Source organism: Eschscholzia californica, unplaced genomic scaffold (assembly GCF_041429995.1).
Source record: "Eschscholzia californica isolate CP2 unplaced genomic scaffold, dmEscCali1.0.p SCAF_6, whole genome shotgun sequence".
NCBI classification, from domain to species: Eukaryota; Viridiplantae; Streptophyta; class Magnoliopsida; order Ranunculales; family Papaveraceae; genus Eschscholzia; species Eschscholzia californica.
The window spans coordinates 41,176,808-41,190,822 of NW_028238483.1; the positions used below are offsets into that span (position 1 = coordinate 41,176,808).

The following is a 14,015-nucleotide window of genomic DNA, read 5'->3' on the forward strand; positions in this document are numbered from 1 at the left end:
TCTATTCTATTCTGCCCTCAGTTGCCCAAGGGGCCTTAATATACTCTATAAGGTTACGTCTATAGGCGCCACGGTTTATTGCTTTGGGCGCCTTGCCGAAGCAAAAATAGTTCTCTGAGTTTCAAGCTTTGCCGCCATTTCCCCTCTCAAGCTTTTAGAGAGAGAAAAAAGAGGGAGACGAAAAAGTAAATCCCAAAATCAGATCGTTTTAATGGCATCATCCACAAACCCTAATGAAGAAATCCAACAAAACGAAGACGACGATGTAAGTTCGATTCTCTCTCTCTCCCTCCCTATGAAGTTACCCTAAAAATCACCCAAATTTTACTATAAACTTCCAGAACTTCTCATCATAAATTCCCACATTTTCATTTTTTTTTGTAGGAATTCGATTGGGAAGCAGCAGTAAGAGAGATTGATGTCACATGTCAATCCACACTAACTTCAAATTCACGTCAACAAGAACAAGTTGTGGTGATCGAAGAAGAAGTTTTCACTGATTCTTCAGTGCTTCAACGAGTAAGAATTTCTCACCAGCAAACGAAGAAATCTAATGGGTCTGGAAGGCAATCAACCCTAGACAATTTTGTGCGAACCATTGATAGAAAATCTCTTGTGGGTAATAGTAGTCACCCCCAAATAGGAGTAGCTGAGAATGATAATGGAGGTGATTGTCATGGAATTGAGGACATGGGTTTGTATAGTAATGTCGATCTCCAGGCAGCAAAGACATGGATTTACCCAGGTTTTCGTTTTTTACAGCTCAATTTCTGAAATGAACTTTTCATTTTTATCATAGTTTGCAATAACAGATTATCATCATGTTTATATCGGATTTAGTAGTAATGTGTTTTTTAAGTGATTAAATTTCCGTTCTTTCTGTAAATCTTGAATGGTAGTAGTAATTTTCTTTCTATGTTGTTTAATAGAATTGCTAGAGTAAGGGTCGAATTAATACGGAACTATCAGGATTTGATTTAACTCTGATAACTTCATAATTTTAGTAGCTTCTTAACCTTTTGACAGTTTATTCATGGTATTCTGTTACTGGGTAATCAATTCGGTTTTGATTTTATACAAGTAATGTTTGATATTTGAAGATCATATTTTTAGATGAGATTTACTTCATGTTGAAGTTTCTGATATGAGTTAATTGAGAATAAGATCTCACTATTTTTTTTGGTTCTCATTTCTTCCTGTATAGTTAATATACCAGTTCGAGATTACCAACTTTCTATTACGAAGACAGCACTATTTACAAATACATTAGTGGCGTTGCCAACTGGACTTGGGAAGACTCTCATTGCTGCTGTTGTGATGTATAACTACTTCAGATGGTTTCCTAAAGGTAAGATTTTGCATTGTTCTTAGTACCTGTCTTCACTCCCTTGTCATTTCCCATTCTAATTCAGGGTGTGTTTGAGGATTGGTGCTCGAGGATTGAGACTCTTACACTGGGTATCGGGTTGATACTAGGCGATTGATAGAGGATGGGTTTTAGGAATTTCAAATGCTTAAGTATAAGCTCAAGTTTTTTTTTTTTTGTTTATAGTGAGAAGCATTAGTATGCTCTTGTTCTATTATTTATTAAGAATTAGTATGTTCTTGTTATGATTATTTATTTCAAAGTTGGAATATTGTCAATATGTCATTGTCTAAATCCAATTCCGTAATTAGTGTTTTCATCTCATTTTTTAACTTGTCCACTTAGAACACTACATGCATAATGTAAAGAATGGTAAGAATTGTGGACGCCTATACTCTATAGCATTTACGTATTAGCGGAGTTAGTACACTCAGAATGTAATTTTATATACAATAGTCTCATAATCAAAGGTGTTGTGGAAACCAAGTCAATGTTATTCTCATTTCTTGCTTCACTACAGTAGTGAAAACTGCTATTGTCCCTCCTGCCTTGAGTGCTTTTTGAGTTTGTTCTTTCAGCTTTCCTTCATGATTGTCGGCTTAGGAATGTGCGGATCTCTTCCCATATTATATATATATATATATACATATATATCACAGGTGCTCTTCTTAGGATCTGAATGTTATTTAATGGAAATACCTTCTTTGTACCTAGTCATTTAAAAGATTTAAGATGATGGCACGTTGCATATCTCTGTTTTTCGTTTCATCTTGATTTAGCTCAACCAACCAAATTATAGCTCAATTCTCTCTCAAGTAGTAATTTTTTTCGAATAATCTACACAAAGAAAGTATTGCTGTGTTCAAATCCCCTATATTCTTGTGCGCATGATTAATTATACCGTATATATATGTTCTTCACTGAATATGTTCCCCGAAGATTGATTCTGAAGCTAAAGAACAAATAATTGTCACACCAACAGGGAAAATAGTTTTTGCTGCTCCTTCACGACCTCTAGTTATGCAACAAATTGAAGCATGCCATAATATTGTCGGGATACCGCAGGTTAGGCGTTACTTTTTTTCTGTAACCTTTCACTAGAGTTTTTGTTATTTTACATCGTCACTATCTGATGCGTATTTTGAAAAGTTCGGGATTAAACTGATTGCAGGAATGGACAATTGATATGACAGGTCAAATTGCTCCTCCAAAACGATTGAACTTTTGGAAAGAGAAACGAGTTTTCTATGTTACTCCACAAGTGCTGGAAAAAGATATTATATCTGGTGAATATCTCTCTCTCTCTCTCTCTCTCTCTCTCTCTCTCTATATATATATATATATATATATATATATATTTCTGACCATTTCAAAGTTGGTTTATGCCTTGTAATTAGCTTTTAGAGTTCCACTTATCCTCTTCTTTATGACAGGTATATGTCCGATGAAAGATATTGTTTGTTTGGTTATTGATGAGGCTCATAGAGCAACAGGGGATTATTCTTACTGCGTAGTGGTTCGCGAGGTGCTCTTATAACTTCTCACCGCTGTCTGAAAAAATGCTGTTTCACCTGCATTGGCAGGTTGAGTGGATGTCTTCTTTTTTATTGCTAACAACCTTAAATGTTCTCCACATTTTCAGTTGATGGCAATGCGAATTCCGCTAAGGATATTAGCTTTAACAGCAACGCCAGGATGTGAGTACATAGTACCCATAGATTACTTGAGATCAGCTAATGTACCTCTTTTAGGTTAATAATCCTCGCATCAATTGTGATTACACAGCAAAACAGCAGACAATTCAAATGGTGATTGATAACTTATATATATCAAAGCTTGAATATCGCAACGAAAGTCACCATGACGTAAGCCGATATGTCCATGACAGGAAGCTAGAACTAATAGAGGTATATATTAGTAGGTAGACCGACAATCTTTTTAACTTCTATTCATTGTAAGAACTTTTTTCTTTAAATATAACCAGGTTCCGATGAGTGATGACGCTATTGAAGTAAATAGATTTATGTTGGAAGCTATACAACCATTTGCCAGTAGGCTCAATACATACGGAGTGCTACGTAGTGGAGACTTACAAACAGTAAGATTTTTCTTATCCATGGTCTGGTTCTGAAATTTGCTGCTTTGAAGTTGTCCTGGTTTTCTTGTTTAAGATTCGAGTTATCCTATTCTGTGGTAATGGCTTGAGATTCCTTTATTAGATATTTGAAACGCCAGAAAAGCATTCTTTTTTGTGTCCTTTTTGGTTCTTCCTATACTGTAAAGCCTTACTCTGTTGAGTCAGTGCAGTGCCAATGATCTTATACCAAACTGAAGGGAGAATAGTTGGAATTCATTGTGACTGCTTAATTGTGATTGAGAATCATTTGGAGCCCTATTCACACAGTTACACACCTCATAGGTCCATTTTCTCTTGGTTTACATTTGACAATGTCATCGATTTTCGTCTTTTCCATTTACAGTTGAGCCCATGCGAGTTGCTAAATTTTAGGGATAAATTCCGCCAAGCACCTCCGCAGAGTCTTCCTCAAGTTAAATATGGAGAAGTAGAAGGATATTTCGGTGTTCTTATTACACTTTACCACATGCGTAAGTTGCTATCAAGTCATGGTATCAGACCTGCATATGAGATGCTTGAGGAAAAATTGCAACAGGGGTAAGAGTTCGTGCTCCTTCACCTAACTTCAAAGCTAAAAACTGATTCTGACTTTTATTCATTTTCTCTCGAGAATAATTTATGATTATAGTAAATAATGAACTATCTTACCCTTTTCCGATTCAAACACCAAAAATTAATTCTTAGCACGAGTTGCTATGCAGCATATAACGTGGGACAGGATAGCTTGAAGAATTTTCCATGTTTTTCTAAGGTTAAGGTCTAGGAGTAAGCGAGTAATAATATATTCTGGACACTGTTTCATCAAAGCAATTATGTTACTATCTAGACCAAGGAATAAAATTCGGTTTGGACGGAAATTTCGGTCAATCCGGAAATGAAAATATTTCGTAGAAGTATTACCGTTAGTGTGGATTTTTTTACAAATCCATGGAAATGATAGAACCACGATGCAATTTATATAACAAAATTATTAAACCATAATGAAACATAAAGGTGTTGTATATAACAGACTAACAAAATCTATTTGATGGGTATCAACAATTACACAGTTACCCCGGGGGTAACTTGAATAACTTCTTGACAATACCACCCAAAACATAACATTCTTACTAATAATAGTTAATAGTTAACGGTGGGCAATATACGGACAATCAATTTTTTTTATGTGGACAACATTATTGGGTGCAAATATAATTAGTTGTTTTTTTTTTTATGTAGACAACATCTTCTTCCGCCAAACGCTCCATTCTTCTTCAGACCAAAACTTTCATAATCAAATCCAGCAAAGCCGACACTCCCTTTCTTCTTCCTTCGAATTCTTTGTCAAGTTCTTCTAAAACTTTAAACCTAGATTTTCTTTCAACATATCAAGCCAACATCACGTATCCTCATCCCTCTCTCCAAACAACCATCACACACATTGTCTCAAGACCATAGTCTTCTCCAACCACTACTACGTATGTCGAAAAATTCAAAACTCAAAGAAGAAGAAAATAACATGTTTTTAAAACGAAGAATCTGACATGATTTTATAATCTAATAATAAGTTTTCGTGTTGATTAGTAGTTTTTACTTTTTCTAGGGTTTATAAAAAAATTTAAACCTTTGTATCATTTCAAGAATTCGAATTCAATAAAAATTTCGCAGATCATAGTGATGAAAACCCCTAAATTTCAGTTCAGTATCACCATCACTTAACAACTTCAACTTCTCCCGTATCAGGGCAACATTTTGTATCCTCATCCCTTTCTTTGTAGAGAGAGAAAGTAGATGAAGAATAATGAATATCTTTTTGGTATGAGATGAGGTAAAGAGAAAGAGAAAATGAAAGATCAGATTACCTTTGAGTTTGAAAAAGAGGGATTAATTGGTTTATTTAGAGAGAGAAAGACTGGTAGATAAAAGGTAGCAGAAAGAAGAGGGCGGTACACATGGAGATTGAAAGAGAGAATTGAAAGAGTTTGGTTGTCCCCCAATTAAAAGTGGTAAATTATATTTCCACCTTATCTTTTGTTGTCCATATAAAAAGTTTAGTTGTCCATTTATTGGCTACCTAGTTAACAAGCTCTGTTAGTTTGAGAAGATATCGTCAATTACACAGTTATATCAGGGGTGTTAGTAAGATAAAAATCAATTTAGGCAGCTAAATGAATCAAATAGATTTAAACAAAAAATTAAAAACATCACGTAAAAATCAACGAAATAACACTTACAACTATTTCCTGCATAATTTCCACCGACATGATCGAAATTTCCACCGAAATTGTTGGAAATTTCAAAATTTACAACGACATGGTGGAAATTTTGACCGACATAATAAAAATCTAGTAAAAAAAACCAGAGAAACTAATACTAGAAACATATCTCTTCCTTCATCTTTTTCATCTTCATTTCTCAAAGACATTTCTTTATTTTTATGTTATGTTTTTAATGTTTTCTAAATCTATTTGAATGATTTACTCCCTGACTTAACTGCCTAAATTGGTTTTGTCTTGGTAACACCCTTGATATAACTATGTAATTGACGATACCTTCTCAAACTAACATAGTTTGTTAACTATTAACTATTACCAGTAAGAATGTTATCTTTTGCATGTTATAGCAAAAAACTCATCCAATTTATCCTCGGACGTAACTTTGTAATTCTTAATACTCCCTCAAACTAATAGATAATGTTAATCTTTTATACACATCATTTGTATGCTTCATTATGGTTTAATAATCTTGTTATACATAATTGCATCATATTTCTATCATTTATGTAGATTTGTAAGATATCCACACTGACCGAAACGTTTCCACTTTTGGACCCACCGAAATTTCATTCCTTGTATTTGACTAGTTGTTTGAAATCAATTCACTTTGTTCGTTATCTAAGAAAACAAAGTCTACATTTTGCTAGTTGTCTCCTACATTTTCTTATTGAGTACTTGGTGCATTTGGGTAATCAGTAAATGCACGTTGATCAAGTATTTCTAGTTGTGTAAAGGTGATTGCATGTTTCATGTGGATGTATTGCTATAGGATGGTCTTGACAAAGCCATATTAAAGATTGCATATTACTATGTTTGTTGTGTTGGTATCAACTTAGGTCTGCTACAACCTAGGCCCACGAAAAAGGTTTCAAGGACAAAAGAGTGGTGTGTGTGTGGGGGTACACACAGATACACATGTACTGTTGAATCACTTCTGCTATTTTATAATATAAGTTTTCCTCGTCTTTTTTGCTCTTCTTTTTTCAACGCAAACTTGATCTGCCACTTATGTACAATTTTGATTTTCATGATACATACAGTTGAAGTGCCGGACACCTTAATCTTGTTTCTAATGTTTAATCAGTGGACCAGTTTTATGAATATATTCCTTTACTAGTTAAGTTTTGAACTGACCTTTTTTGGATAAATTTTGGAAGGTCTTTCTCGAGGCTTCTGGGTCGGAATGAAGTTGTACACAAGACAAAACTTTTGATGCAGCGGAGTTTGTCTCATGGTGCACCTAGTCCCAAATTGTCAAAAATGATTGAAGTACTGATTGATCATTTTAGTAAGTGGAGCTTCATTCTTCTTACTTCCTTTTCTCTACAATATTTTCTCAAGTGCCTGGTCTTTTACACCTACCTAAACCTTGATATGCAGTTCAGCAGTTATCTAAGTTTCTTGTGCCACAGTTCATTACTTGGTTGCATTATTTAACATAATTCTGAGAAATTAGTTGTTAACCTTAATTGATTGTTCAATTTTTTAGTTTTAGTTCACAAAATTTATTTATTCTTACATGAATGTGTGCTTAATAACTGAGCTGATTAGTGAGAAGTTATTTACCAAAATTAGAAGCACATCCAAGAAGCCAAAAGTCTTATAGTTTTGATGTTGGAAAGTAAGCACAGAAATAAGAGTGATATTTTTTGAATAGTAAAACTAAATGATTAGATTCAAGTATTCAACCTTTTGATGTTCCCCTATAACTGAAGCTAACATCTAAGTCTCTGACTATCTGAGTTTGGTTCTATTTTTTAAATGGGATATGTCTACAGAAAAACATGATCCAAAGAATTCAAGGGTTATCATTTTCTCAAATTTCAGAGGTAGTGTCAGGTAAATTCAATTCCTTTTCTTTTGATGCTCTGCATCTTATATTATAATAGTGTTTAGGAAATAATGAGTTAATGGCCATCCCTCAGGGACATAATGGATTCGCTATCAAGTATTGGAGAGCTGGTCAAAGCAACCGAGTTTATTGGTCAAAGCTCAGGTTTATATTTGTTTCTCTCCTCTGTATGATAACTCATCTTCTTCCGACAAAGTTGCTGTGAAGCAATTCTCAAGATTATTAGGTTTTTAAAAAAAAATTAGTTTTTAGATAGAAGTGAGGTATGTGCTTCTATTCGGAGAAGTAGGGAAAAATGTAGAAGTATGTGGAGTGACGCACTGACAAATTACTTACTAGTAATTCATAAGTGTTCAACCTTATTTTAATGCCAATGGATTTTTTCATTGTAGTCTCATAGAATAAGGTGAACATCGGAAAATCTCTCTACAGTACTGGTCTTATTCAGTGTTTCCTGGAAGTCAGAAGTTGTCAGTTGGTACATACATTCAAATTTAATTCTGTAATTTCATATGAAGTTTATGACGTATTCAAGCCTTTTTCAGGGAAAGCTTCCAAAGGCCAGACACAAAAAACACAACAAGCTGTTTTGCAGGTGAGCATTGATGGATATATAAATATGAACTTTTCGAGTCCTGTGTTGGCTTATGTTTGCCCTATTCCCCTACAGAAATTCCGGGCTGGTGGATACAATGTCATTGTTGCAACATCAATCGGTGAAGAGGGTCTGGATATCATGGAAGTTGATCTTGTAATATGTTTTGATGCCAATATATCTCCCTTGAGAATGATCCAGCGCATGGGAAGGACAGGAAGGAAGCATGATGGACGAGTTGATATCCTTTTATAATATGGTTCTTTAATTTCCCTTCCATAGGAGACATGGTTCTTGAATCTTGATTTGAGCATTTAGCAAAGTATTCTACCAATTACTTATTTTTCAGAAAATTTTCTAAGGAACTTAAGAAGTAAACGTGTTGTTAGAGGTTTTGACGAAGGTTTATACTCGAAGAAATAATGAAAAAGAATTGCATAAATCTGAAATAACCCTGAATCTTTGACTAGAGTCGATTATAATTCTTGGAACAAATAAAAATAACTTTTTCCCCTCAAATTGTGGCATGGCCCTTAGGGCAGGACCCCTTAGAGTTCTCGGTATACATAAACATGATCAGCAAGTATGAGTGTAAAGATTGACTTAATGCTTATAAAAACGACAACAAGAAAAAACCTTAGGGTGATTACAAATACAGGTTAGATGGTGAGGAAGTTAAGCGGCATACAAATGCTGACTCATCCAGCTGACAGTAGACTAGTTCAATCAAATAAAATTGAATAGAGCTCCTTTCAGCTTGAGAGTCGAGGTCTACCTCAAAGTTCAAATCAACTTAACCATGATAATAATCGTTATTTGATAACCATACTTGGATTCCCTTCGGAATCTTCTCATTATTAGCTGGGCACTAGCCTTATTTTTCTTAAATTATTCTTATACTTCTGACATTCCTTGACAAGTGATACTTATTTTAGCTTGTGAGGGGTCCGAGTTGAAGGGCTACTTACGGAAGCAAGCTAACAACAAGGCTGTAAAGAAACACATGAATAATGGGGGAATGAATAGCTTTAATTTCCATAGCAGTCCTAGGATGGTAAACAAGTTTATTTTAGTTTCCCTTAAATATCTGTCCCTTGTGTAATTCATTAATTTGATTTTCTTTTTCTGTTGTAGATTCCACATATATGCAAACCAGAGGTTCAGTTTGTTGAACTCTCAATTGAACAATTTGTTCATCGTGGAAGGAAAGTTAAAGATGATTCCATTGACGTGGCGGAGTTCCCAGTCAAGCCATCAGATGCTGAAATGGAATTGCTTGCCAAGTATTTCCCCCCTCCAGAGGAATACAAATGGAGACCTTCTCTTATTGCTTTCCCCCACTTCCAGGTGTTCCCTAGCAGAGTGCACAAAGTAAGGCATTCATTCAGAACCCGAATGCTTATTGATTCAATGCAACGCCTGCAAGAACTAGCGTTTTCAGAAGATACTGAAACTGTCATGGTCGAGGTTAGCGATTTTATCTTATACCTGTTGGTACGTTCATTACTTTCGATTAATCTTCCTTTTAACTTATTCATTCGGAGCATCATTTCTTGGTTCCAGGGTGAGACATCAAGCCAACCTCTGAAAGTTGAAATTATTGCAAAAAGTGATAGTATTCAAGAAGGTATGATTACCGTTTGAATTCTACTGAAATCTTCTTTACTTAGTGATATCCAGGCCTAAATTTATATCCTAGGAAGCCCATGGAACAAATACAAGGATGTAATCATCTAAATTAGCTTGGTCGTCATATTCACTGATCGAAGAACTAGATACATAACTCTCCTCTTACAGCTCTTTCATCATGCAATGTCCTGAAAACTGTGCATGTCATCTGTTCTTTTAGGTGATAGTTAACTTTCTCGGGGTTTTCTTGAGATAATCACAAAATTTTAGCATGGTGGATACTTAACCCAGCCAAAGTCCAACTTCTGTTTCCTCAAGTATGAACGTACAGCTTTCCTAGATAATCTTGTCTTCTCCATTTCTTGTCTGATTTTAGTTTTTTACTCAATTGTGTTATCCATCTACTCCGATGTATCTTTTTTCCTAAAGCTGAAGTTCAGAAGTGCTCTCTTGGAAGATCTCTTGGTACTAAAGCTTTTATTATCTAAGACTTCTAAGTTATCCAAATTGCTGCTGTCTTTGTTTTAATTCAGCACCTGTAGATGAGTTCTCATTTCTAACTGGGATAATACTTTGCAGATCGAACGAGTTCTAATGGTTCACCAAAAGCAAAGTCAGAGGTGAAAATAAAGGAAGATGTCAAATCATCACCTATACTGGTCTTACGTTGTAATGAGAAGAATACAATCCAGAATCAACCAACCCACTGCTTCCTATACGGGAAAGATTTTGTATCTGTGGATTCTGCTGGAAAGATTTTGATTTCTTTTGTCCCCGACCTTCCTTTTGGTAAAGAAACTGTACTTCATAAGAGCACAACAACAAAGAGTGTGGAGCTATGGACGCCCGTGGAGGAAAAATTGGTTCCTTCTGTTAGATCTCCCCAAGCATTACATGGGGTTGAGAGTGGCTTTATCTCCACCCCAAGTCCAAAGCGAAATTTGTCAAATACAGTAGATACAATCTTCGAGACACCAGCAGCTGCAGTAAAAAGAATTTCAGCATTTCTAGATAATGAGCCGATCACTAACTTCATAGACATGGAGATGAGTCCTCGACTAACTGACATGGTTGAGGAAGGTCTTGTTCCAGATTCCCCTATAGAAGAGGCTGGATATTCCTCTTCTCAGAAAGATCCAATGATCTGCAAAGTAGTTAGATCTCAATATGAAAGTTGTGAACTAAATCCAGCAGAAGTGTTGGTGAATAAACTACCTGCAGAAAACATGTTTTATTCTGAAGATCTATTCATTCTGGAGGACAAGAATATGCCTCCTAGTTTGGGGCATTCATTCCCGACGAAGTTGCAAAACGGCATGCCCTCAAAATCTTCAGGTTCTGAAAAGAATGAACAGGTTAAGATGAATACCAGTCCTGCTGAAGGAGTAAATGTTTCTGCACCAATCAATGAGGACGTTCACACTCCATTGATAAAGAACTATTCTGACACTACAATAAAATTTCCTGGTTCTCATTGCGATGACAATATTCGAACTCCACTAGTTGAACTATCTAAGAATAGCTGTAGTAAAGACTGGCGCCTGAGCTCTGGAGAGTCATCAAAAAGTGTCAAGCTGGTCCGAAAGTTTAAAAGGTTGCGCAAATATGGAAATACGAACATTGAAATATCTCGTGCAAACCTTGACATGTCTTTTGCCAGTATGAAAGTTAGCCGAAGAAAGCATGTCAAAGGTAAACAAATATTTCTATGCAATTTAGTGCTCGAAATTGTCAGACCCCTGATGTCAAAATCTTTCAGTTCTAGAGTTTTATGAATGAAGTGTCTGATTGTTTCATGACTTTGCTGATTGTTTCTTGTTATTGTTAAATTTAAATGTTCTTGGCATGACTTTGCTGATTGTTGTATTCAGATAAGCAGAAGCGAGAGACTAACATTGGAGATTTCATTGAAGAAGAAGCCGAGTAAGACCATTACTGAATCATCTGAATTGGATTTGATTCGAGCATGTTGCCTATTTATTTCTTTTAGTTCCATTTTGACCTAAATTGTGAAGCATGTGGATTCTTACGATGGTAATATCTATCTTCCTATGGTGGTTGAATTATGGACAGAGTATCTTCGGATGCAGAAGTATCTGACGATGAAGAGGACAAGGTCAGTGATTCAGATGATGATAGTTTTATCGATGATAGACTGAATCCTACTCCTGCAGTTACACAATCACAGGCTTCTGGAAAAGACATGATGGCGATATACAGGTTAGGATGAATTTGAATTTCCTTCTTCTTCGTGATAGGATATTCTACGTATTTCTTGAAGTTGATTAACCAAGTTTAAGACTATTCCTCTCCATTTTTTGTTCTTCATTGGAACTAACTTCCATAGCTTAGTTATGTATTCATGTTTAAAATATATTTGTAAGTTGTGGGTTTATATCATGAAACTAATAAACCTTCGTAGCAGGCGTTCTTTGCTTACTCAACCGGTTGAGAGTCCACTTATCCATTCCACCAACTTAAGTCCGGACCTTTTTCCTCGTGCTTCTAAAATGGCTGAAATCAGAAGCTCTAAGGGAAAGACCATTCAATCTCAACTTACTCCTCAAACAGGTCCTGTAAATCAATCTACTTTTCAGTATCCTTCTTTCTGTGAAGTGGTTCAAGATCAGAATTCTCCATTGGAAATGCCTCTTGAGCCCACTGGAGCACCAAAAGAAGAAACCAAGATAGAGAGTAGAAAGAGAAAACTGAGCTTTTGTCAACCTTCTGAATGTCAAGAGGATGATGATGATGATAAATATAACGGGGATGTGTCTAGTGACGATCAATTTTTCGAGGGTGTTGATCTTGACGAATTGGAGGCACAAGCTACTAAAATTCTCAAGTCACAGTTATCAGTAGAAGGAAGACAATGTACTTCAACTTCTCTTACCGAAGAAAAACTAGTAGCACATTCTCCATCATTCGATCTTGGGATTTGACTCACTATATTTGTTTCTAAAACTCTCGAGGTTGAAATCAACCTGGTTCTTTACAGGGGATCAAAATGTGGTGAGGAACAAGAATGTTGAAGTATTTCGTTTAAATTAACGGGTCCAACAGATTTTCAGTCTACGTTTCGCCACCATGGGTTTAATCAGGGGAGCTGATTATAATATTGGCATCACACAGATTCACCTATATTATATTGTAGAAAGCAAAATGTGTTTATTCAGTAAGGGTTGCTAAAGCAAGGAACCCTTTAGATGTGCTTATTGATGTACAACGGTGTACACACTGTACAGAGAATTCTCAGAAATTTTGATTTTTCAATACAAGTTTTGTACAGTCTACTTGGTCTCTCTCTCTCTCTCTCTCTCTCTCTTCCTTTTGTTGAGGAACTGTTTAGTCTATTGCATAGATGGAAAAAGATACAGAGACCCACGTTTTGAACGTGAAGTTGGCATGAGTTCACATCCAACAGTTGTGGATTCACGCCTCCTTCTCTCTCTTGATGAAGTCGGGTCAATCCCAGCAGTTGCACGGGGATTCACGCTGACTTCACGCCAAAAACGTCGGTCTCCCTCTAACAGGTTGGATAGTGTGATAGGATGAACACCAGAAAAAAGGGAAAGGAATGAGAACTTTGTTCCTTGTATGATGAAAAAGAAAGGGACCTAGCCAGTGAAGAATGGATCCCACTTTCTTGCTCATCTGTTTCTTATCTGTGTTATGATCAGTAAGACAGCAAGAACCTCTTATTCACTTTTAAACTTTTGTCGAGGAAAGAAAAAAATAACATTAGAAAAACAAAAGTTCTATGCGTACATATTGTTTATATACCACCAATTTGTATACTCATGTGGTTCCAACACAGCCAATTAGATTGCATATGTAGCATCTCATTATTTGATTTGCGACTATAAAAATTATGAGACCCAAAGGGCACAAAAGTGCCACATACGTTTGTGTATGCACGACTAATCTGTGACCATGTCAGGTCTGTACGTAATACGTAGAGATCCATCCTTAGAAAACAACAGGTTTGCGTGATCGGACAAGTTATATATACATTTACACCTCTGTATGGACCGTTAGGTTTACTTTTTATTGTCAATCTCGAGTTTTATTTAAAATTAATTTTTGAATCTGAATATATGGTGTTGTATAAAATGCCACATAAAAGATGTACATGTAAAAAAAATTGATAGAAAAATGAAGCTAAATCAACCAAATTAGGT

The 14,015-nt window shown here is 35.6% G+C and overlaps 1 protein-coding gene and 1 long non-coding RNA gene across 2 annotated transcripts; one reads left to right on the top strand and one right to left on the bottom strand.

Moving 5' to 3' along the window:
• The first annotated feature begins 10 nt into the window (after positions 1-10).
• On the top strand, positions 11-13,127 carry FANCM (DEAD/DEAH box RNA helicase family protein). Its single transcript, XM_086649246.1, has 22 exons — positions 11-265; positions 385-745; positions 1,205-1,348; positions 2,349-2,431; positions 2,538-2,652; positions 2,800-2,891; positions 3,009-3,063; positions 3,152-3,273; positions 3,351-3,464; positions 3,847-4,040; positions 6,916-7,046; positions 7,537-7,597; positions 7,684-7,754; positions 8,156-8,205; positions 8,281-8,446; positions 9,132-9,259; positions 9,340-9,672; positions 9,769-9,832; positions 10,414-11,526; positions 11,706-11,757; positions 11,908-12,054; positions 12,260-13,127. The coding sequence occupies exons 1-22, from the start codon at positions 212-214 to the stop codon at positions 12,774-12,776; spliced, it is 4,167 nt and encodes a 1,388-aa protein (XP_086505372.1). The 5' UTR covers positions 11-211; the 3' UTR covers positions 12,777-13,127.
• LOC147534964 (uncharacterized) lies at positions 8,792-13,148 on the bottom strand. Its single transcript, XR_015227946.1, has 2 exons — positions 11,050-13,148; positions 8,792-10,978 (listed from the first exon to the last, which is right to left on the bottom strand). It is a non-coding gene; the product is annotated as an uncharacterized LOC147534964 (long non-coding RNA).
• Between the last annotated feature and the right edge of the window lie 867 nt (positions 13,149-14,015).

What these genes read in the sequence shown, in the direction of transcription:
- FANCM (XM_086649246.1), top strand. Translation starts at nt 212, where the DNA reads ATGGCATCATCCACAAACCCTAATGAAGAAATCCAACAAAACGAAGAC. An exon ending in TCCATAGCAGTCCTAGGATG is followed by an intron (nt 9,260 to 9,339) that starts GTAAACAAGTTT and finishes TTTCTGTTGTAG; the next exon opens with ATTCCACATATATGCAAACC. An exon ending in GACATGATGGCGATATACAG is followed by an intron (nt 12,055 to 12,259) that starts GTTAGGATGAAT and finishes CCTTCGTAGCAG; the next exon opens with GCGTTCTTTGCTTACTCAAC.